This window comes from Lissotriton helveticus, chromosome 3_1, assembly GCF_964261635.1.
Source record: "Lissotriton helveticus chromosome 3_1, aLisHel1.1, whole genome shotgun sequence".
Classification (NCBI taxonomy): domain Eukaryota; kingdom Metazoa; phylum Chordata; class Amphibia; order Caudata; family Salamandridae; genus Lissotriton; species Lissotriton helveticus.
Window position 1 is genome coordinate 1,706,644,001 of NC_136061.1, and position 26,130 is coordinate 1,706,670,130.

Sequence of the window (26,130 nt, forward strand, 5' to 3'; positions counted from 1 at the left end):
TGGAAGAATGACATTGCCCATTTTTAAAGTTTACTCAACATAGTACTGACAACAAGCAGAAGATGTGCTTAAAATCACACCCTCTCTTGTATAGATTTTGGAGGGGGTGTGATGTAGCAACTCTGACATTATGAAATATAAGGTACTTTAAGATGCAGGACAGTTAGCTTAGAACTCAAATCTCACCACAAGCAGGTGATGTGTAATGGAAAACAGAGAATTCATCATCTAGTTCCACGTGTGGGCTACTTCTTCTTTAAGTAAGCCGGTGCATGTCTACACCAACCATTAAAAAAGCTACAGCTACTTGCATGAGATTATAGGTACACTTCTTTGTCATAGTAGAACATTGTAAGAACATTAAGACTTATTGCTCAGAGAGTTTGAAACTGCTCCATGAATAATGGTAAATTAGTAAATATACTAATCACACTATGCTTTTACTTGGAGTATACAGTACCTAAATCTAGACACGGTTCCATTCATGATTTGAAGCAGAGATGTGTCATTAGATTGACTTTATCTAGCCCTTAACATGCTTGGGTATTTCAAAAGCAAATCGCATTTTCCTTATAGTCACACTTCAGACACAATTGCCTGAGCATATGAAACCCACTAATAATTTGTATCTTGGTGGGTAGAACTACCTCTAACATGGACAAGGAATTCACAAAGGAACTGCCTTCATACACTACTTTGTCCTTATTGTACGCTGAAAAGGTACAAAATTACTTGCAAACCTTTTCAGACAAATTTTGAATGATGTTATTGAAATGCAGCATCCCTTTTACAATGCACTCTGTGGGTTGTATGTCAGAACATCATTTACCCAAAAATAGAGTGTAACAGAGAAATCATGTCCTAAATATGGTTTAAAAAATATTGTCCCATTGGGTGTAGATTTTCTATTATTAACTCCAATGGGTGATATTTTTATAAACTAATATTTAGAGCCCAATTTTTCTGTCAGGCAATATTGTATTTACCATATTTTGACACCTGGCCACTCTGTGTTGTTTCTATGTTATATAAAGTAGTAGCTTCTTTGTGAGAAGCACAATACATCTTTTATGCTAATCTGTCACGTGTGCATCACCAAAATATATGTATAGTAGGATATAGTGCTAACTCCTTAAGCTGTCTTATGGCATGGTCACCAATTGCCACAAAGGGATGCCAGGGAGCTACAAATGGCTTAAATAAATCCAGGGGGTGGCATCAAAGACAGTTCCCTGGTAGATCACTGAACCTGCCACATCATAAAATGGTTGGCAGCTGAGAGGGACTATCGCGTTCATCTGGAGTCATTTGCAAAATTTGGAGACTACAAGAGGAATATGATGTTAGTGAGCTCAAATAGATAACCATTAACTTCATTGTAATGTTTCTCCAACACATGAGTAAATCTTTAAAGTTCTGTTGGTATCGTGGGAGAGGTGTGGCGCCACGGCCAGGGCGACTGACGCTGGAATCTGGGGATCAGGGTTCAATCCCCGGCTCCGGCGGCAGGTTAGCCCAGCACCATGTGACTCTGGGCAATAGCTTGCTTAATCTTCCCGACGGCCCTCAGCGCCTAGAGACCCTTACGGGTGATTGTGCGCTTTACAAATGTGGATTATTATTATTATTATCAGGAAATGTTAATGTGAGGTGGGGTGATTTGCATGAAACACAAAAAAGGTGTGTCTTGGAGAAAAAAAGATAAAAACGTGAAAGGCATAACAACTGTCACTCTTCTTTTCAGATACCTCTGTTATCACCACATCACCTATGGAGGTCAACAGAGATACTGATCATTTAAAAATGTTGGCCATGGTCTTGAATGAACAAAACCTCGTATAATCTCTTAGTGAAATAACCTAGATGCAGTTTTGGTTATCCGAATCTGCAGTCCATCTTTGCAGATACATTTTTGTAAATTGATCAGACCCTTATGGTGGCATTTGAGAGAAATGCCACAAGCGAACAATTAAAGGTGATAAAAACTGTGGCAGGAGATGTGCTTTTGCTGCCTATTGTAACACATGCTGGATAATTGTTGCTATTAGAATACACTGAAAAGATTGTTAAGCATAGCTGCTGAAGATTGTGCATCACAGGACTGATTATGTTGGAAATGCGTCAAATCCATAATAATACTGAAAAATGATGCAGCCGCAGAATCACATAATTTCAGCAGCGTTGCCAATATAGTTCTACATTGATATACATTCATACAAAAAAGAGAGTGAACTTAAAGTGAGCTCTTTTCAGTCTTTGGTTATTGGCATTTTGTGTGAGTTGCGGCTGACTGGATGGGCTGTGTTTTAAGCCATGTCATTTCATGAAAGTCGACATGGTCTTTAAAAAGTTCCCCCTAATAACCGCTCCACTATGGCCCATAACATCTGTCACCCTCCCTGACTTTGTCATCCTCCCTCACCCTCTAGAGATGGGCATGACTCCGCATCCACTGCTGCCAGCTACTGGCTGCTTCCACCACTTGGATTTGCCAATGCTCAATGAATGGCTTCACAAGCGGTGGCAAAACAAATATTGTCACCGGGCAATGTGGAATCAAGGAAATACATTAAAGATGGACAGCATGCAGATACCCACACGCAGCAAGGTCATCTTGGTTTTTTAAATTAAGTTAATAGGCTGGCGTCAGTATAAAAGAAATATGCCCTATTGGCTTTGATTATGTCCTATTTATGATTGGGAAATCATGTGATGATCTAAAATCTAGCATTACAAATAACTCACAGAGCTATTCAAGAAAACAAACATTTTAACAAAGTATGCACTGCAATGAGGGGTGTAATATCGCTGGCAAACATTATCTTGATCATGGCACAAAAGGTTTGGTTCGTCCATAACAGCATCTATTGTGAAGTTCTGAAAAACAGAGGAATCAATGGAAAAGCACCTTCGATAAATGACAATTTTTTGTTGTTTTAGAAGCATGACAGAAAGCATAACAACATTTCTATTTGAAGGTAGCGCTGTATGAAAATCTTCCTGTAAATTTAGTAATATAACCCTTTTTTTTTAAAAGATAAAAATAAATGAATAGATGCATCCGTTTGAAATGGGGTTGCCTTCCCTTTAAACCCAGCTGTCTCTAAGATGTAATAAAATTGACATATTGATTCCTTTGAATTTACAAATGCCTTTTTCATAAAACTCCATCTCTGAAGCCCTGGAATCCTTAGAGCAGTGTCATTTTTTTCCCCAAATGGATCAATTACGTGCCCACGTAATCCTGTTACCTGTGAAATCCATGCATACGTCTTTCCATTTGCTGCAGTTCCCAGGCGGACAAACGTGCATTATCCACGGGTAAACAAACAGAGCATTCCCCTGATATTCAGGTCCATCACTTCGGTCCTTTGCTCAAAACCTTACAAACTATGCATATTCTTTCGTACAGACTCTCAAGCATGCTTATCATCATGACACAAAATGGAGAGAGACTGGTGGTAACCTTGATCTGGTAATGAATCCCAAAATGCACACATGAAGGACACATTTTGAGTTTTAGGGGCAGATGTATCAACCTACCCCTTTGCGATTTCTAAATAGCGATTTTTAAGGAATCGCTATTAGAAATCGCAAAATGGGATGTATGTAAGAAATCGCTATTTTTTAGCGATTTCTTAATCTTCCTTATTTGCGAATTCTCAATTTGCGAATTCACAGATAAGGAATAATTTCCCATTCATTCCTCTGGGCCAGGAGGCCCATAGGAATGATTGTGTAATTAATCTCAATTTGCGATTCGCAATTTGCTAATCGCAAATTGAGAATAATTTCAAGGGTGCCGGAGTGTCTCAAGGACACCCTGCTGCACCCCTGAAATGTACATGTGTGTGCATATGGCGCACATACATGCCCTATGGGCATGTGTGTGCGTGACATGCCACCTTCAACAATGCCAAATTGTGCATTTTTTGAGGAATTCGCAAATTACCATCAACTACAAGTTGGTGGTAATTTGCGATTTCTTAACAAAAATTCGCAATTCAAAAATGCTACATACATAGCATTTAACGAATCGCAAAATTGCGATTCCTTAAATGCTATGGCAAAATAAGGAATCGCAAATTTTTGAGATTCCTTAATTTGCGAATTTTTGATGCATGCCAAAACATGCAAAAAGACCGTTTGCGATTCGCAAAAGGCTTGATACATCTAGGCCTTAATTTTGTTGCAAGTGCGGGTGTTTCATCTATTCTTGATCTGCTGAAGTCACGCATTTGTGAGTCTTATGAGAAGAGAATGAGGAAAAAAGTCCAAAAATGGGACATTTGTTTAGAGGGGGACACTGACAGTGGGCAATGGTGGTGTGTGTGGTGGGGGAGCAAGTCAGAGAGAGAGACTGCAAGTTGGGTGGAGTGTCATGAGCAATAAAATGTTTTTGGACGTCAGATGCAGACTAAGTGAGTTGCGGACAGGGGGGAAGGAAGAGAAGAAAAACAAGCATTGGGAAAGCCAAAAAAATCTCGCTTTTGGGGTCTATTGGTTTTGCCATGGTGTAACGCATACCCAATGCTGTACAGCATGGCCTTTAAAAAGGAACAAAAAAGCCATGTGCCGCCAGCCACTTCTTTATGTAGGCAAGTGCACTTGTTGCTAGCATGTATGGCCTACAAAATGACACAGCTGCTTTTGTTCTGTTTGCTCTTCTGTTTGCAGATTCAACGTGGATGGTAACAAAAAAAAGAGCTGGCTGAGAATAAACAACGAGCGGTAAAAGGAAGTAACACCGGGGTAGGAAAAGTATCACACGGGATGAAGCAACAGGCAGGCGGGGTGGGGAAAGCAACACATAAGGTGCAAGGAAAGAATACAGGGGGGAGCAAATGGAGAGCGAGAGGAACAGGGGGAGCAAATGAATGAAAGATAGAGAGAGAAACATGGAGGTCTGTGGAGAAGGAAACAGACAGAAAAAGCAACATGTGGGTGGGATAAAGACATGAGGATTGGGAAGCAAATGGGCAGCGAGCATGACGGAGGGGGAGAGGTACACAAGGAAGAGCAGGAAAGCACACACGCTGTCATAGAGTGCTTACACATAAAGAAAAAAAGGAGCAAGTGAAAAGGATAATTGAAAGGAAACAAGTAATGGGTCCATGCTCCTGGGAAGAGACAAACCTAAAATGAGAAAGTGAAACCCCACGCTCTACCGAATTAGAACCAGGCAAATGAGAGCATGAATTAAACCAACCAGTGGTATGTAATGGACAGGCTCTAAGCTTTCTCAAAGGTAACAAAATGCCTCACAACACACAGTGCATGAGCTGTCTGAGGCAAGACCTAAAAAATAAAAGCAAGAAAAAGAAGCAATGGCAAAGCCAATAGGGCTATTCTTGTAGTTTTGTCAACCTAGACCTATTGGCTTTGCAATGCTTTTTACCAATGCTGTTCAAGTAAAAAAGAAAACTTCAGCACGAGGAAGTGGCTTATTATTGTTTTTAATTTGCCACTCCAAGACGGTAAACATGATCATGGAGAGGTACATTTTTAAAAAGTATGAAAAACAGCATGTACAAAAAGGAGAGACCAGTAGTAAACTGAAGCTGCTGTCGCGGATAAAAAGTGGAAAATGTAATTTTTTACATATTTTTCTAAAACACAGAGATGGACAGGTGAGCAACAAAGTTGAATGGGGAAGCAATGAAATGCTGCCGATGAGCAAGGGGGTGCCTGGAGGTAATGGAGAGGGAAGTTGATTAAAAAGCAAGCTAGACAGAGAGGGGTTGGAGAAAAAATGAATGAACTGAGGGGAGGGAGAGCAAAATGTATATCATAGCGGTACAAGGAGGGGTAGTAAGGGGACAGAGCACACATGAAAGAGGAAAAGAGAGCAAGGAACCATATACACTCCCATGGAGAACTAAAAGAAAAAGAAAAATGTAGTTCCCTGAATGCAAGCCGTGGAAGGATACATGTCGTCAAATCACAACATAGTTAAGAAGAAATGTTCCAGGAGCAATACAAGCAAAGATTAGGAAGAGAAAACCCTTCAAAAAGATGCAGGGGAAGAGACAGACAAGAAGAGCATCCAAAAAAAGAGTAAGGGGCTTACCCACAGCCCACTATAAATATATATTTTAATGTGTTATAAGCAATAGGTCTTTGACAGCACACATCTCCAGCTGTTTATAAGGTGTCATTGTAGCCATATAGGTAAAATACTAAGAGTAATGTAAAGAATAAACAAGAGAAGAAAGGTAATTACATGACAAAGATTTAGGGGAGGACGGATTTTGAAAGGAAAAGTAGAAGTAAAGGAAACTAATTAAAGGACATTGAGTAAAAAAGGCGAACATTTAAATCCAACGTGAAAGGTAATGAAACAAGAAATAGAGGAGCATGGAAACAAAGGAATAAAAGAATAGAGATAAAAGAAAGGTAAGTGACAGAATACAAGGTAGATTGACAGTTAGGAAAAGTAAATGGAGTGAAAGATACACAGATGCTTTAAAATATGAACAACGAGGATCAGAAAGAGCAAAACATGAAGAAGGAAAAATGACAAATGTCTTTGTGAATTGTTCCCAAAATGTCAACTTCCTATTATTAAAAGTGCAAAGAGAGCACAGTCCTTTCTATTTGTACTAATTATAAAAGACTACTACCAATTTATCATTTTAATATTTTGAGTTGAATTCGAAAAATCATCTAGAAGTACCTGAAGTAGTACTATTGGAGCTCTACTTCATATACACATGAATGATTGTGTGAATTGGCGCCATTGTCCAGGCTATATGAGATACGTATTGATTCAGATTGATATGGTGCAAAAATTACGGAATGATCACGTTTCCAGCTATATACCAGTTAGAAGAAACTGCCACAAACGACTCCATGAACATTAACTAAAGATTCAATTAGTTTCTATTTATCCTCTCTCATTTCCACGAAAGGAACATGACAAATTATTTTTGATTTGATGTGTTTTGGGTGTTTTTCAGAATTCAAAATGATCTAGATTGGAGCTTGCATAGTACATTAATAATAATTATAATACTAATCTATTCCTTCTCCATCTTCATTCTCGCCTCTTACATGGCATGCACATTTTAGTAAAGTTTTTGCACATACAAAACTGCTTCAACATTTTCACTTATGATAGTACATTTAGCACTATCCTTGGTCGCACCATCATATACAACATGATGTAGCCACCATATTTTTTTTTACCAATCCAAGATGGCTTTCAACAAATATTGGAATAGTAAAAAACCAATGAGGGAAATGTGAATGAAACATTATTTTTGAAAAAGGGGCTTCCAAGGAGCATATTGAGGCTAATGGGTCTTTCAAAGAGTAAAAAAAAGATACAATGGTGAGAGGTGGGCAAGTAACAATGGTGCAGACAGGTGAGGAAAAGAAAATGCTGCAAAGCGGAAACATGAACTGGGAACAAGGTGGGGTCAGCAACTGGAGGATTCAATTTTAAAAATGACATAAAAGCGCAGCTTGGATAGCAGAGGCTCAACAAATGAGCTTGGATAACATGGAAAGGTGGGCATATAAGTGGGAAAAGAGCACATGGGGGAGAGAAGAAGATAACACCTGCACTCATAAGGTCCGTGAAAGGTAAAATACAAACGGTGTTCCCTGAATGTAAGCAGTGGAAGGATACTAATCATCCATTCAAAAGGATGGTAAAAAGGTTTAAAAGTGTTGCTCTAGGGGATGGACAAACACAAAATGAAGAAGTAAAGCTGTGGAATAAGATGCAAGCAAATGAGATGGACAATGAAACCCACCAATGGTAATGCCAATAGTAAGCAAAGGGCTGACCCAAAGCCCCCTGTAGGTATTGGGATTGTCCACAATAGGTCTTTGACAAAGACAACACATATCAAGATATCAGGACTGTTTCTATTAATCTGTGAAGCAATAAATAGATACGAATATTAATTACTTTTTTTTGTAAAGTATACTAGATAAGTAAATGGTTCTTGCAATTAGCCACATACGAGAAAAAAAAGATACCCTCTTTCACTTTGGAGAGGGTATCTTTTTTTCTCGTATGCGGCTGGCTGGGCGAGTTCAAAATCCTATCTTGGGTTATATTTCAAACTTCTAAGAGTAACTTTTGCCCTACTTGCATAGTAAGACATGATGCAGAATAAATAGTATGGTGCGAAGGGAAATCAGCTCCTCTATCAAAAAGGCCACTCTCACTACACTGAAGTTAGATCACTTCTGCTGCATAAAAAAAGTTACAAAAATAAAATGTTTGCTCCTACATTGAAAGGTTTAGCCTAGGGTCTAATAAATCCAACAAAAGTTAAGCTAATATGGAACAGTCAACACTTTAAGAAAGAGATTCAATTGTCAATCGTTTCAGAAACATATTTGCCCTGCTCTGAACTAAGGTAAAAAGCTAATACACAAGATGCATATATGCATAAAATCATAGGTCATGTTCTAATGCAGAAAAAATGGATTCTGCCGTTCATCAATCATAGAGATAAAATGAGTACCGATTCTCGCATAACATGTTGTAAAGTGCTTGCGACTCTTCCTGTGAAAAATCACTATGTAATGGTAACATTGCTTTTTTGTAATGTATATATCGGCACTTTTTCATGCCACAGGCTCCACCTGCTGACAGTGTATGCAAAAATGCACGTTAAACAATATTTTTTGTAAGTATTTTGCCATCTAGACTGTTCTCCCTACTTGTAGTTCATTAGGAAAAAGATTCAGAATGCACGGATTGATTTTTTAAATTACCTCAATATTTTGAAAACATTTTCACCTGCTTGCTGAGATGCAAAGGAATGGAAGGAAGGCCACTGTGCATGTGCACAGCCTCCACTGCATTCATTTATAAATTACCTCATCACTGACTGAAATTAACACTGATTCTTACAGGCAATTTCTCAATTTCCAATGCTAATTACATTTTTTTATTTTAAATTCCGTACCACCTGTTTTGGGCAAGACATCTTAGGCAGCGCGACCGCATTTAATCACAATTTTAATTAACCGCCCCGTAGATGTGAAAAAGAAGCAATTATAATGTAGATGAATGATGATTTTTCTGCATTAAGTTGTTTTGTTTCCCTGGTATGTTGATCGTAACACAGCACACAAATGCAGTAACTGTACATTTTTTTTCCTATTGTAATTTACTAATTGTTTCTGGAAAACCAGTCTGGGAATGAGCGACATCATTTTTTTTTTTTTTGCAAATTGATTGATATTGCTAACTCACAGATTACTGCTGTGCCCGAGCTGCGTGGTATTGCTTAGCATTAGGTACGATTAAGGTGACAGTATACATTTCTAGTACCATAATGCAAAAAAAATGACATACACATTTTTTCTCTAGGTCTGTGTAGAGGGTTTTGGACAAATCATAGCAGGTTCTGAAATTTACCATAGCATATATTGGAGCTTACCGGAAGACATTTCCACGTGGTTAAGGATTAGCGAGAGCTCTATATTTCTCAGATGCGAACAAAAAGCCCACGCTATTCTATTGGATTTCAGTACGACTCTCTTTACAAGCTATAGCGAGTTTTGGTATTGACTACATTATTGTGGTCAAACACTAAAAGTCTGCAAACGCAAGCAAAATTTAAGAACTGGAGGAACTTTCATATCATGGCTATTCATTCACAAATATGATAAAATACTTAGGGCCTTATTACGAGTTTGGTGGACTGACCGCCATGGACTGAGTCTACCCGCGCCAGCAGCCCACGGAGCTGGCGATCCAAAGACCACCAGATTATGAGTTGACCACGAGGCTGGCGGTATGCAGGTGGGGATCTTGCAGTGATGGTGAATACTTTCCCCAAATATATCGATGCCGGTGTGCATTTCAACTTCAGATGTGTAGGATGCACACATATGCATGATATATGTGGAAAAATACCATACACCTATTACCGGCATTCAGACCAAATGTGGGCAGTCCTCACAATGGGTAGATGGTTTGAAAAGGACTTGCGTTTAGATTGTCGCAGATGGGGTCCTCTTCCTCTGCGTGAAGACCCTGCTGTGAATGGGGACATGGAATAAAGGATCCACGTCAGAATCTGTCTGGATGAAGATGAAAGGGGTGAGTATGCACCCCAAGCCCTTTGCACCGCCACCTTAAAACGGGCGGTAGAACCACTGAGGTCCACTGGTGGAGCAGGCAACTCATAATATGGATGGCTGGGCAGCTCCCCTGTACCGCCATGTAGCAGCTGCCTTTCCCCGACTGTGAACCTGGTGGTCGGTGGTCTCCTGGTGGTTTCTGCAATCCAGCAGCGGTCCTCGCAAAGCCGATCCGCCCAACTCGTACTATGGCGGTCACACTGCAGAGCTCACCATGCTCAGACCGCCCCGCCAGTACGGTGGTCCAACTTTGTTACAAGAATGGTAAAGATTTTGAAATTATTGAAGTGAAAAGTGCAATTCGTTATGGCCCTTCTTCTGTGCTTTGGATCATCACTGGAGTCTTGACATCCTACACCACAGCTTAATGTGAACCAATGATAAATATATTGGGTCAAAAGCAACCACAAAGCATTGGGGAACATACTTTAACTGGCTGGGTTACATAAGTTTGCTCCGCCCACACACTAATATTTGTCTAATAAGTGAGCATCAAGGCAATGTATATATACTGGCCCAAAATATAATCTGAAGTACAGGACTGAAGATAGAATGTTAAAGATACAGTCAAATGTCTGACACTTCTCACTTCCAGATCATTTGCGTTATCTCACTTTGCTTAAACACAAAAAGGAGACTGCAGAAAGTGGCCAAAGCATTGTGATTAGTGCAACAGTCCCTTCTGGAAGAATGCTGTGTTCACTTACATGTGGTAATGATGGATGTATGACGTTATAACGCATACTTTTACTCCGCAGACCATTACAACGCGACTTTTACTCCGCATACCGTTACAACGCATAGCGCCTTGGGGCGCTGGATAGTGGTAAGTATAATTTACTATTCTAACTCCAGTCCCCGTGGACCCTAGGGAAGGTGTTGGATAGTAAATTATACTTATCCCCTATCCTAGAGCGCCCCCCAGCGCAATGCGTTGTAATGGTATGCGGAGTAATGGTCGCGTTGTAATGGGTCTGCGGAGTAAAAGATCCGTTGTAACGGGTGTATACCGGTAATGATCACCCTTCAATTCAAGCTTAGGTCTAACCTATTTGCATATGACACTTAAGTCATCAGAGCATGTCTTGGCACATGTAACGGTGCTCTAAAAGACACTTTTTATGAATGAGTCACACAACCTATGAAGAAGTTGAGTGGCAAATACGGGCTAAGCAAGAGGGCTCAAAAAGGGCTGGAAATGCATACAGTCTTTGATCCAGAACAAAAACATGGCAGTCAAAGGGCTGAAGCGACCGGTTGGTGCAGTGATAGGACAAGCTGTGTTTTTTATATAAGAAAAAAAATAAAGAAAATACCTGAACTACAGCTTCAGCAATTCATCGCACCCTCTATCTACTTACCCTGACCCAGTAAGCATTCTTTTTAGCGACGAGCTGCTACCCGTGACTACCTTCGCAATGTCTTCCAGCTAACTAATCTCCAAGCAAACTGTTGCAGGCAACCTTAAAAGTAAATAGAAAGTTTGAAAACGAAGCCTACTGCCTCTGCAGTGAAACTTTCTCATCTCAAACTTCTGCCAAACTGTCAGGGTTTCCCTAAAGAAGCTGATAAACGCGAATTTGTGGCCTTGTGTTCAGCGTTTTTATCACTGTTCTCCTTCCTTCACTTTCTGTTAATGTGTCTTGAGGTCGCCATAAAATTGCTTCATTTAGTTATCTGTTTCAGCCACATGACTCCAGGTCTGTGAGAGGCTTCTTTTATGACAGACTGCTTACTGTGCCACTAATCCTTGCCTTTACAAAAGTCTACCTTCGATCCAAAAACTGACTCACAAAGCATCCTTTTCTTCCAAGCTTTTACGGAAATCTAGCACTGAAATAGTGATTTTTAGTGTCTGATCAAAGGGAAATAATTCCTTCACCCTAATAAGACATGTTCTGCTGTACACTGGATCTTCTGTTTCAAAATGCAATGGATCAGGGAATGGGGTGATCAGCTGTTTCGCGGATTAGGTTGTTTATGTTTAATGCCTGGATCTGAGAGAGGGTCAAACATATGATTTTGTGTTGAAGTATGGTTGCTGTAGAAAGGTTGCTTAATAACCTATGGAGGCCTTTTCTGTGGAACTTCTGCTCTAATATCTAGGAATAAGCAGAGCATTAAATCAATGAAAACTGTGACAGGGCCAATGTGCACATGGATGATGCCAGCTCGGCATCTCCAGCCCTTTGTTCGCAGCTTAACAAAACTGTGCCGTCACACCACTTTAGCTCAACAGTGCCTGTCGAATGGGCATCAACAGATCAGCCAATTGCTGCCTGGCGCAGAGCTAAAAAAAATGTCTTTACCATCAGCCCAGTAGAAAGTGAGCAGGATTTTTAACTATTTATGAAATACCAAACAGAAAAGCTCAATTTAGGATGAGCAACGTCTGAAAGGCAGTGGTGGTAGAGCGGGGTGGCGGGAAAAATTGCAGTGAAGGGTGGCAGCGCAGGGGGGGTTGTTGCGCGGTGACGAGGAAAGCACATCTTAAATTCAGAGACGTTAAGTACCAGTTGCTTGGGTCTTTTTTGCTTTCATGCCACACTTTCGATTAATGCCTTCACTTGTACAGCGCAACAGCGACATTATTCGCAAAGTGCGCGATCAAACGGTGTCACAGATTTCCTCTGCTAGCATATTGTTCTACATGTGCATTTTTGAGCAGGGAGTTCCAGGATATCATAAAACAAACAATGGGGTAAATTCTGCAACTTATTCAAGGGAATGTTTGTTTTAGCTCAGGTTTAATTAGCTTTTCTGGGAAAAGGCTCTTGCTTTCTAGCTGGCACAAAAAATTAATTTACAGTAAACTTACCACCTGAGCTGTACAAAGCAAATGTGCATAGGAATTCAATGAACAATATTACAAACAGTTTGCCTCTTGTGAGAATCACAGGGAAGAAGGAAAACTTGAGGATCGATAGGATGGACCCAGTTCAAGACGATTTCACCCTTTGCATTACTTATCGTACAAGGAAGTTCAAGGGTGGGTGCCAAATATGTCAAAATGAGCTAAAGTGTCTGCCCAAGCCCATCTCCTTCAATCATCCAATCAGATTGACACAGAGTCTTACTGTCTCTGAGTCAGGCTGCTGGACATACTGGCATTGGCTGCATGCACCCTGCTCTGCTCAGACCGGAAGCGTTTATGGTAAAGGCCTGGCCCTCCACCACCATGAAAAAGCCGGGACATTCTGTCTTTCGCTCTGCTGCTGTCGGCTTGTGGCTGCACTTTAGCTGTCTCTTTCCCTGCCCCTGCCCTGTCAGTTTCTGGCCTGCCAATTTCAACTTGAAGCTTGACTGGGCTGATTTGATGCAAATACCTCCAGGGAAAACCCTGAAACTGATGAACAGTTATGTCAAGTCGATTTTGCACCATTGGGAAAAGGTAACCTCTGCGTGGAAAAAACCCAACAAGGTTAAAGAGACAAGGGCTTTTCACGTGTAACGCCACCGCGGCACATCCTGCTCTCTGTTTACCACCCCTCAGAAATGGTAACTGTCAGAATTAGACCTAATTGCAGACGCGAAGCACAGCCATTAGAATAAAAAGAGGCGATGCAGGCATTAAATGCAGCCGCCTAATTTGTGAGACTACTGGAAAGGTAGAGTAAATGAATATTTCATTACTTTAATTACCAGGGGCTACTCTTTTCTTGCCGTCTTGAGATAAGTGTTAAAGTACCTCGCACGCGAAGACGGCCACTAAAACACAAAGCGCAAAAGCAACATTGCAGTCGCAGTCCCTGTCTCACCACACTAGGGCGGGGTGGGGAAGTCAATAAAATTATTTATCAATATTCGGAAACAAAAACGCGCTCGATTATCGTCAGGATGCAGCAAGGTTAATCAGGAGAGATTTCCGCGGGAGATACTGTTTAAAAAGGTTAAATCATAGGGCGTGCAGTCCTTAACCATTTTGAAAGAACACAAAAGCTAGCGGTAGTGAGTAGGGGGGGAAAAAACGACGTCTTGAAAGCATTAAGCAAGACAATACAAACAAGTGAGCAGGCTGGCAACAGTTCTTAAGAATAGTTCGCGAGCCCGAAAGGCAGCACGAGCTCTCTGCCTAAACTGCGCAGTTTTGTCATCCTGTTTCCTCACATTTAGGGAGTATCAATAATTACTCAGAGCTGACAGTGTTGAAATCCCTGGGTGGTTCTGCATAAACGTCTGTCTCAGGTAGGAGGGGGGAGGCGAGGGTGGTGCTTGTGGGAGATTGCTGAGACTGGCTGAAGCCGGCCTGTCTGTGCATTTATCACTCTGTCCCAGAGGAGGTGTTTGTTCGACACTGCAGTTTGACAGCACAAAAACACCGTGGCGAGAAGCCCTATCAAAGAACCCACTGACACGTATCATTTGTGGTCCGGGCTTCGGGGGCCGGAGTTACCTCACACTTTTCTGCTACCTAAGTGTAAAACTCCACACATTTGCAAGTGTTTGGGGCTGCTTCAAACTTTGCTTTTAGAAACTAGCACTTGGAGAAGAAAAAAAAAACGCTTTGAAATGCTGCCGCTTCATCAGCCGCGTAGCTGGTTTTAAGACTTGCGAAGACTAGGACAGAGAAGGTTCTAGAATATTCCCCTGGCATTCAAAGTGAAAAGCAGAGGAAATGTTTCAGTGCACAAATACACATGCACCGATAAAAACAATAGTAGATCTGGTTAATGAATGCCAGTGGAGAAGGTATAATTGTAATTTAATTTATGTGGTGCCTATTGCACTCTAAAACCCAGCTGAAATGAGATAGTGGCTTTTACAACACTGGTTTCTTTCAAGAAAAGAAAATACATTTCAGACAGGTTCAAAGAGGATGGTAGGTAAGTACAATGCTTGCAATTTCTCAAAAATCTTCAAAAGAAATTTGACATCTTTACATGCTCAACAGAAGACAATGTTCTCATTAGACTTTTAGCGTTGGCATAAATGTGGATTACCTAGGCCAGGATTTATTAGCATTTCCTGTGTTAATTGATGACCTTTGCACATCAATTTGAACACGAGAGCATTTACTACCCCCTTTCCGAGCAAGTGCTGTATTATATCAAATTGCTGTGTTTATGTACAGAAGCTGTTTTGAAACAGTGGGCTCTGCATTATAATGGGATTTATCTGAAAAGCTAACAGTCGTCAACAGCCCCCTGAATGTTGCACTGCAGACTGCAGCTGACACATAATTGTGCGCATGCAGCAGTGCGGCCTACGACAATTTTAAACGCTCACAACCAAAGTCATTAAAATTCTTTCAGGGCCTCCTCCTTTCCAAGCAGAGGGGAAAGGGGGGTATTGTTTGAGGGGGCGGGCACTTGGCAGATGTCTTTTTGTGGTCAACACTGTTTCCGACCCTGTGACATCACACTGTAATGTAAATAGTCCTTTTCAAGCAACCTGGGACTTGGAAGTCAGAGCCCCTGTCTCACAGTTTGCAAAGCACATTTGAACAGAAATTCGCGTAAATAAAAGACCAAAGAAAAGGCAGAACATATTTTTGGGGGGTTTTGGAGCAAGGAAGTTTTGGTGTAACTAGCACTAAATATAAGACGCAGGCCATTTCATCTACTATCGTTAATACAGAAAAACACATTAAAAAAGATACTGGCTGTGACAGTAGAGATATCAAAAAGTGAAACAGTTCCTCAGCAAATGTCAACGAATTCGAAAGATAAAAAGAGATCTTAATCTGCCAATGTGTTATTGAGCCATTCTTCGCAACCAATTCTTCTATTAGACACAACAGTCAAATGTAGCACGAGTTTCACTCAACTTCATCATGAAACCATAGTCCCACTCACCTACCAGGCAAGGTATTGTACAGTAAATGATACACTCTCATAGACAAACCCAGCCACAAAGCAGTGGAAAACTAAACATTTTCACTATTGTTGGAGTGGTATGACAAAAAATAGTATTCTGAATTATTTTCATGTACTTGTTTGCAATATAATCTGGGAGTTTTAGGCCCTTCATTTACATGTATATCCAGTGTGTAATAGTTGCGCTGGGGCAAGTGGATAACTTATCTTTAGTATCACCCAAGGAAATGTTTGAGTACAAAATCTTGGTGGCCTCACAGTGCAACAACCTAGGCACTGACTCTACCAAAGAAAAATATAATATATATAAAATGTAATAAAATATGTATTTCATGTTAATTACTGATTCCAAACACTATCACTTGCTCGAGGACATGAGAAGGGGCAAGGAGGTATTAGCCTGACAAAATTAATTTGTAGTCTAGGTTCATAAAAAGGTGACTGAATTACTCTGTTGTTAGACGACTTGCTTCGGTACTTTAGGTTTTGGGTTCTCTATTTCATGTGACGCTTAGGTACCTATAGACACTTGGTGAGTGCCGGCTCCCTATAAGCCATTAGATTTCGTTACACATTTGAAGCTAACATACAAATACTTCACAGTGCCTTTCTCCTTGACCAGGTGTGGCTTATACTTGGAAACTTAGGACAGAGTCAGGATTAAGTGGGACATTGTCACCCCAAAATCTTTGTGATTTTGGCACTAAGAGACAATCTGTCCCTTGCGTGCTTTGGACTTCGCATTTCACTCTTGAAAATGAGTTACTTAGAAGCACTTGGTGAGTATGAATCTATAACACACTATTTGTATCCCCGCTCACCTCTGAGAATAAGGTTCTTGCCTACAAGCAATCTGTAAGTGTTTAACGCATGCCTTCCTTTGCTTCCCAATGTCGCATGCAAGAGTGAGATGCGATACCAGCAGGCACTTGCACTCACACCCTCAAATCTTGAGATCCCATTTTTGTTTGAGAATTGGACAATTTCAAGTACTCCTTGAGTGTCTATCCAACAAGTGTCTTGAGTTCCACATTTCACTTTTGCTCACACAATTCTTGTGCTTTGAATGTCCCTGTATACCTTTGAGGATAGGGTTTTAAGGAGTTCAATGACTGCTTAACACTGAAATATGGGGAGATGTTTAGGATGCACTAAAGATACTGAATGAGCATGAGGTGGTGAGAAGAATTAGAGTGGAAGGGACCGAGACAATTAAGTTAAAATGGGCGTACTTAAGGGCCCGGAGGAATATTTTGAGCAGACATGTTGGCTGAAAGGGCATTCCAGAGTGTGGGTCACATTCCCATCACAGGGCCAGCCAAACATTTGTGCCTACTGTTTTTCTAGTTGTGGGCTGGGGAGTTTGAAACTCAAGAAATGTCTAGAAACATTGTCTCGAGAGCTCCTTTTCCGGAGAAAAGGTTTACATTTTGATTATCAATGGCCCAAGCAATAGATTAGAAGAAATGGCTTTGCAGAGCAAAATCCAATCAAGACCAAAGACAAGATTATTCTGAAAGACCTTGATGTCTGTTTTAAGTTTGCTTTCTCGCACTAAGCTCCATCTTCAACGGCTCCTAAACTTATTTGTTATACATTTTCTAGATTTACTGTTTAATGTTGAAAACTGAATATATTGTGTGCTAGTGTAATCTTCTAAATAAATATTTGATTGCAAAATAAAACAAATTCCAGAACATACTAAACGAAACTGATTCAGCACAGAATTTCAACAGTTGGTTTCAACTGAATTTAGGGACAAAGCTTTAAACACAGGATATATTACATTTTGGTACATTCCATATAAAGGCTCCAGAAAGCCTGTGTATTTTACTTTACTTTCTCTACCTGTTTCCCTTAGACTGCTCATTCTTTGATCCCAGTCAGTGACAACCATGCTGTTAATGCAGGGTACCATTTCAACTCATTCTTTAAAGTCTAAATTTCCGATCTCGTGTTTCGTAGATTAAAGGCCATTCAGTTAAACAACATTACAAATGGCGGTATCTTGAAATTGCTGATATCAACCCATGACAATGTCACGTTCTCTGGTTGCTATATATCTCTACTTGGCCCCACTACATTCTGCTGCACCTGTTTATAGTAGATAGGTTGCAGAACCGTAAATCTTGCATGGCATGGAACATAATCGCTATATATAAGAAATACATGAAGAGTGTATGAAGATTCGAGTCAAGAACTGTTACATTAGAAGGTAATTGGGGAACCTGGGAGATACCTGCTAAATATCACGGAAAAAGTGTCCAAGCACAAATGACTGAAACAAATTCAAAAACAAAAGTATCAGGTGAATTCCCAAGGAGAGGCTGAAGGGGGTGAGGCCGGCGGGATAATATTTTTATCAGACATTCTGTGTCTTCTCACATGCAAATATTTCAAAGATATTGCGTGCTATCAGTGAGCCTTTTCACTGCCACAGTATGTACTGATGCAAACTCAGCCCCCAAACAGAGTTGTGAACACTCCAACTGCTCCACAAAATGAGCATTACATCCTCAAAGTGACCTTGAACTGTACCATTACTACAAGCCAGAGGTCAAGCCTCCCCTATGAACCTAGGCACAGACTAAGATGTATCAGATTGTCAACATATAAACACATGCATCAAGTGCTGCCAGAAAAAGGGCAATCACAACCTATAAAAAAACTAGAAGGGACAAGTTTACTGAACTTTAACTCTATGCAGGCCATGCCACACTCACTGAACGACCTCCCTACCTTGTGTTGGAGTTTGAGGCGCATAGGCAGGCAGAGTGAGGAAACTTGTACAGCTGTATATTGAATTACATTGTTCTCGATCTAAACACTTCCTTGAAAACTAAACTCGCTCCATGAATTTATACAAACACCACAACATGATTTCATATGGTGGGCTATACAATAAACTAAGAATATTGTATCCTATTCTCCAGAATCAAAAGTAAGCTTGGGAACCTTTTAAATCACCATATTGCGCTACTAATGCTCTAACTTACTTGCTCATTTGAACAGAGGATTCTGAAATAATAAAGGTTGAGCAAGAATACACCAGACAGCACACATGTAGGCGCGGTTTACAGAGCGGGGATCAATGTGAAACTATAGATACGGGCTTCTCTCCATTTGTCAAAATCAGTAAGATATACTGAACATCTTTTTTAAAAACAACTACCAGAGTGAGTATTTGCACTGGATTTGCTTGCAGCATCACACAACCATTTGTGTTATATAAAAATTAATGCTCCTACGGGAAACTAGGGAGACGCGCAGAGAGTGTCAAGGTTTAGCTTCACAGTGGTCCAATGAAAGCCTGCGGAGAGGGACCCACCTGTCTGGGCTGTGAAAGTTTGGTCAAAGTTAAGCTTTTAACGTGATTGCTGTGCTTGGTGATGGTTACAGGCCTAATCTAACTGAATGTAGCTTGACCAGCGAGATGTCACTGTCAATGTCTGGTTTACATTTGACTTTTTTGACAACCACATGTTCAATTATTCGGACTGCTAAAGAGGTTTAACAGTTCAACGGAGCTGCTGTGAGGTTTTTTCCTACAGCCTCCCAGCAGAACGAGCAGCTACAGTACTGCTGTGACATGTGAATTTTGAAAATTGAGCTCCTGTTGCAATCATCCATGTACCCCTCTGAACACCTTGCAACAAAGAGAGACATCATCGAGACCACATATGTTCTTATGGGAGTGGCCGGACACTGTCCAAGCCACACATCATAGCAGCAGAGGCAGCCTGACAAGCAGACCTCCTGTCGGGGCTTCACATATAAAACTCATCTTCAAAACTGCTGCATCACATAGGAGGGAAGTGGACTTGTGCTGGCAAATCACTAGGAAGCAGCGAGAAAGGGAGCTTGCGGCTTGACACCAACAACACAGCAAGCACAGATCATTTTGTCATGTCACATAGCCTTCACTTTTCATAAGCTTTTGCTTGATGTAACATTTGCACCTTAACTTTTCAACTCCAAAAATTAGATTAAATGTCAAACGAAAATTTCCACTTCCACAGTTTTTCCATGCCCAAAAAATAACAACCAGTCATAAAAAAGGAATCCCAGTGGGATTTTGCTTTGCAGTGTACTGGCGCAACACAGCCAAGCGAGCAGTATTATCAGTTACAATAAAGGAACTTTACAAGCAATCACCATTGGCTAGTTTTATTTACATCTGTTCTGTATCGCAGAGAAGAGCACAAAGTTTACTGACAAAAATTGATCGTCTTATGTGTTTCACAATCTAGGGGATCTCATTATGGGGGTTATAGAAACGATCACAAGCTCAACAGGGCCCCCCATGCAGCATAACCTCAACTATAACACCTAGAACATTTCAAAGACACTCTTTACAACGCATATTTTTAGAAACTTGTCGGAACAGCCTTTCTCCGAGATGTGAAATAACACTTTTTTAATTGTTGTTTGCTGTTCTGATCAGAAATGTTCCCAGGGGGTGAAGAAACAAACAACTACAATAGAGGATGGATGGAAAGCGAGTGGGTATCAAAACGTGTGACTGATTTTTATGCAAATTCCACAGGAACAATCATGTCTGAGATGTTCAAAAGAAGGCTCCCTGCAAAGGGGATCTTATCTGTTGAGTGAGAGTGAATAGCACACAAAGAGTTAAACCGTTTTCCAGCATTTCTGCATAGGTTAATATCACAGCTGCCTGGTAAAGTATTATCCCAGCACCTCACACAACAAAAGGCTCCTTTTGCAGAGAGACTCCTGCATTCCCCCCAAGTGTCCAAAGGTGTTTACTGAAGTAAATCTGTCTAAATCCTCCTTCGCTTGGGTCATGGGGGTAGAAGGGGAGCGGGGTGTAAGGTGTAAGGATAATCTCTTTTTGTACCAAAGTTCCTAAATCGTCTGGGAAAAGCAGGAATCTGTGTCATGTGTTTTGTTCATGTTTCTCAACAAGCAAAGTCAGCATTAAGTAAGAGCTATATGAAAATACAGTTCCGCAATCCCTGCCAGATTGCTCTTTCCAGTTCACCTTTTGCAAAATTCATTGAAATCTAAAGCACAATTTCAGAAGATTTACAATCTTGTAGGAAGAGGATTCTGTACAGGAAGAGGAGTTCGTTAAGATATCTGTTGAGCCAGTGTTAGCCCGGTACCAACAACTGTGTGCTGGGCATCGGCATGTTGCAAAAGGGAGGCGGAAGAACAAAGTAAAATGTGACAGGTCAGCCTGAAAAGGCTTAAATACTTTGCAGCAAGCATGATCCATTTATAAATAAACCCCTCATTAAAAAGAAAGAATAAACCTAAATCCCTACCATTTTTAGAGTCCATATTTAGAAAAAAATAGAGGGGAGGCTCGGGCAGCTTTCCTTCAGATAATGCAGTGAATTGACAGAAACCAATCAAAGGAACTGTGTGGGGTTGTTGGGTTGCAAAGCTATCCATCCTGAGGTGCGTCCCCCATTTCCCTCCCAAATGCTGCTTAGGAGGGCTCACTCACAACCATGGCACACCTCCAAGCGCGAAGCTGCCCAAGGGCCTCTCCCTTCGGTGCATCCTAAAGCTGTCCCAGAGGGATTGTGTATCCATGGCCAGTGCTCAGGAGTTGCAACGACAAGTCAGGCGGCCCATCCCTAATGTCGCGGTCGCACGGCGGGGCGGTGGTACCAAAATATTAGCAGCGGGTAGGAGTCAGGAGCTGAAAGTGGCTACACCTGACCCGAACTATAACAGACTTCTCCCAGTAGAATCTGATCCTCCTCTGACACTTTTTACCTCAAGTGTTAGAGCGAGTGGCCATGAATAGTACAGGCATGCCATCTTGTAACACTAGCCGCCTGTCAGAAGCGCCAAGGCTGGGTAGAGCATGAGCTATATAAGGCTTGTAACTAAGGGAAGCCCAACAAACAGCCACAAACACCTAAGTTATTTTACTCAGCCTCCACCCTTTGCCTTCGCCGCTTCCCGCTCTCCCTTTTTTCCCTCTTTTCATCTTGGCTTTCTGTTGCAGAATGCAAATGTAGCCTGCCGGCGGTGAAAGGGCTGAATTGTGATTAAGGAGAAGAAGAGCTCCTTTCTTTGTTCTCCCCTCAGGGGATGTTTACTGGGAGAGACACAGCGGATCAGATATGAAAGGCATTCAGGTCAGCATTGATGTGAGCGAAAGTGAAATCATACCTAAGGCATTCAAAAGACCGCCATGTCAGGGGTTCAGCTAACGGTGCAGCTACTCTCTGCCTTCCCTGTTGGGCAAACAATCTTTCCACAAACAGGCAGGAAAATGTGCTACAAATGGGTAAAAAGTTTCTCCTTTTAACAGTGCGAGCCACAAGCGGGTCTCTGCCCACCCCCCAAACCCCCTTTATACACCACAGGTCAACATGCATCAACAACAGTGTCAGAAAATATAACATTATGGAGCAAAATGATGAAAAATGGGAACCGTTACTTTGCCCCTTAGGCGTAGCCGTAAAATCTAAAAAAGCATTTCAGGGACAGGCATGCAGACACAACCCACAAACAGGTTCACAAAACACTGATGTGCAATCACGGTTCAGCACCACAGAGTTATTTATCACCACTATGAAGGAAATACTGAACATACACAAAACAACGATCTCAACCCAACAAGGCAGTAGACATGGAATACTTTTTAACGCCTAATAAGTGGATAAATGAGGAATGGGTCTACTGAAAGATCATTGGAAATGACTTGGAACAGCTACGCATTCAAATGAAATGGCCAAAGAAATTCTAATGAGTCTAATGAATATTATATATTTTTTTAAACTGCTGGATGAAGAAATTTGTGATCTTACTTTTTTTAAGTTTATATTCCCCACAGTCTAAATATTCTTTCAATAGATTTTCCAAGTGGTAGGGAGATGCTGTTGGCATAAACAGAGAGATGTAAACATATACAAAAGTCACCAGATACAGCAAGAATTATTTATTTCTCTTCAACGGCGCCAAAGCAGCCCAACTATACAGACGGCAACATTTAAAAAAATAACAAAATAAAGATAACAATTCTTACAACAGTAAAAATAATAGCTAGATTAATAGTTGCAAAAAAAAACAGCATCATTGTGACTTTAAAAACTGATCTATCGATCTCGATGTATGAATTTTCAAAAGTGAAACAGTCCAGCCTGGGTCAAGCCCTTCACCCCTTTCTTCCACAATTTAAGAAGGCAAGTAAAGCGCAGTGAAAAAAAAAGGTGCCTGCCAGACCCCCGACCCCCCCTGTGGGAAAGGCGGCCTGAATGGTACAGTGGACACCCGGCGCTATTGACGTTCTAAACATGTAAATGAACACATTGGAGCAGACAGGCCATTGTGTGGGGGGCTGCCGACCTGTGCGCGCGGGGCTACCTTGGGAAGCCATGGTGATGGGGCCGCGGACAAAGGGGGGCCCCGTCCGAATGGCCCATTGCACCTTTAACGGCGGCTGAATGGCGCGCAGGGGCCAGAGAGGAACTGTTTGGAGGGACAACAGCCCCTTCCCATCGCTGGCAGTCAATGCTTGCTTCCTTCTGGGTCACTGAGCACCTCTCCCGCCCGATGCGCTCGGGGACATATTGGATGGCTGCTGGGGGCCTGCGCATTTGTATTGTGTTCACCTTTCTCCGCGCATTAGGTGCCGGCAGCAGTGACATGTCACCCCCCTTTCCATTACTCACTGAAAGCATTTGCATCATAAGTTGTGTTTTTTTTTAATGTGGTTTTATACAACTGGCTGTAAGTTCCCTTTACTGGGGCAGAAAAGACACAGCCACGCGACACGTCAGTCACTTAGGCTGCGTGCAATGGGGGTTATTGCGCTGTGTGTTTTGCAACTCCTTAAACAGCTTTGATGAGTTAGAAATTAAATAGAAAGTCTCGACACGGTGTGTTAAAACTTGCCCTGCGACGCCGGTGTGCCCTTTGCGCTCGAAGTTACCTTTTGGGTAACGGTGTGAGCAGATATCTGGCGGAGATGTTCACTGGTGCTAAAAGACACAACATTAACATAGAGTTTGGGGTCCTCGCTTGCAGCCGGGGGGAGACACTCGGCCCCCAGAGACTTTATTTGTGTGAACGCTCCCCTGTGTGCCCTGCCCTGTGAGTGCTGACATGACAGTGTGCACGGGTCGGCTGAGGTATGCATCGCCTGCATAACAAATCCCATGGGATAGCTGCATAGACCCGAAATTTCAGAGAATCACCAACGCTAAAGTCATATTTGCTGTAATGAACTACATAACGGTTTTATCTACTTCTCTACCTTGAAGTCAACTTTTTTTCTAAATACGTACTTTATTCCCCCGTCTTTCCCCGGCCGCTAACCTGCTGCAGGTGAAGATTTAAATTTGGAACCAGACTTATTTAACTTTGTGAAAGAGCCGCAACTATTGTAAAAGAGTTTAAAGCCCGCCTCGGTGCGCTTTCAGGGGCTTGCAGCAAGACTAGGGGGGGGGGGTGGGGACGGTGTGTGTCTGTGTGCGACCAGAGAAGCGAACGTTGCCCACACACCCGTGAGTCCTTTTCCACAGGACGGTGAGAGGGCTTCAGTGCCCAGCGAATGTGGCAGTGTCCAGAGAACACACCTCTGGCAGCAGAAGGGGCCTCCGGCATGACACCGGATGGGCCGGGAGAAAGGCGCCTTTTTGTGAGAGCAGAGAAAGTGTTACAAAGTTAGTCAGGCGACTCGGCATCATCTGACCGAACTTACTGACAAGCGCCTGCATTCCTGGCCGCGCCGGCTCACCTCTCCCCCCGTGGCTGGGTTTGTGTGCACATGGTCACGGCGGCCCTGGCTACGGGCCCCCTCCACCCCCTGACACCCGGCCCCGGGGCAGCTTTCATGCCAGGCGCCCTCTCCCCTGCCACAGAAATCACTATGGTCAGCCCTTCCCCAAGAACGTCTGCTTCCCTCTGCCCTGCCCAGCCCTGCCAGGCCTTCCGGCATTACAATATATTAAAGAACTCTTTTTCCGCATTTAATGCACTTCGTGTGTCCTAACATTGTGCCCCCCCCCCCCCCCCTTTGCTGCCAGTGTCATCCAGGCGTGCTTCTAGGATTGTCCCCAGCAGACGCCCCCTGAGCCTCTGAGTTCCAGAGTGGGCAATGCTTTGTGGGTGCACTTGCCAAGAATGTCAGGGGGGCATGGTGGGACCTCGCGCGCCTCTTACAACCCATGCCTTACTTCACCAGCCCACGACCTACAGCAAGGACTGCCTTGAGAAATGCGTCTTGTGGGCGTGTGAAGGGTGCCAGGGTCCACCACCAGTGTTCGCCCTCTCCAGAAAGTTAGTGTCTGGTCTGTGATCTGTGCCCTGGTGCGCGCAGCGCCATCAGTGGGAGAGGCGCTGTGCGTGCAGCACGCGGCCAGGAGAAGTTCCTGGTATTTAATTACATGTGTGACTGCTTCTGGGCCCACCCAACCTTCGGACTCGTGCTCTTCCCTGCCGGGGTGCAGGGCTGGCCGAAGAAAACAAGGCGAACAACAACGCATGTGATATGTTACACACGTACACAGACTGTCAGTGACACCTTTGATCCGGGGAGTCAGAAGGGAAGAGGTCAGAAGAAGGCACAAACACTCGCAATGAGCATAGGGGCGCTTCCGTTACATATCTCACTGTCTTAGGCATATCTCGCTTTGCATAGGCAGGGAACCGAGGGTCCTGTGCCCGAGGCTTGTGCTTATTCCCCAGCTGGTCTGCAGTGTGTTTCCAGTTCTTGGAAGGAAAGGAGGAAGTCCCACAAAGGACATTGATTTCAGAAAATCGATTGTCAACATTTAATAAAAACAACAGAAGAGCCGGGGAGACGCGGCTGAGCCCGGGGTGAGATGTGTGTGTCCTAGAGACAGCAGCAGGGCGGGGGAGGGGGTGCCCGGAGCAGGGACCACCTCGCAGGCTGACCGGCGGAAAGTGGGCACAGGCTGCCTGGCAGACCCCTGAGCACACCCACGAGAGAGCCGCTGTTCTCCCAAGACAAGAAAACAACTGTGCAAGAGACACCACAAAGGGGCAACGCCTGACACGGGACGAGCAGGCTGGTGCCAGCTCGCCCCAACACCCCCCCATACGGCCGAGCACCACCAGGGCACCCCGCCTGCGCACAGCACGCACAGCACGAAGGACACACAGCCCCGCTGCACTATCTACATGGAAGGCTGCCTTGGGTGGGAGAGCCCTGCCCGGGTCCTCCCCGCCCAACATGTGTGCTCCTCGGTGG

The 26,130-nt window shown here is 42.7% G+C and overlaps 1 protein-coding gene across 8 annotated transcripts in view; it reads right to left on the reverse strand.

The window, feature by feature from the left end:
- ZEB2 (zinc finger E-box binding homeobox 2) overlaps positions 1 to 26,130 on the reverse strand; it is a 155,916-nt gene that overhangs the window by 126,246 nt on the left and 3,540 nt on the right. For 2 of the 8 annotated variants that reach the window (XM_078682495.1, XM_078682492.1), the window contains exon 3: positions 22,724 to 22,792. The exons of 4 other annotated variants lie outside the window; for them this stretch is intronic. In XM_078682495.1, coding sequence (XP_078538621.1) covers positions 22,724 to 22,792 — 69 coding nt within the window. Of the gene's footprint in view, positions 1 to 21,220; positions 21,333 to 22,723; positions 22,793 to 24,618; positions 24,789 to 26,130 lie in introns of those variants that run through there. 2 more of the 8 variants (XM_078682496.1, XM_078682497.1) reach the window with 2 other exon arrangements.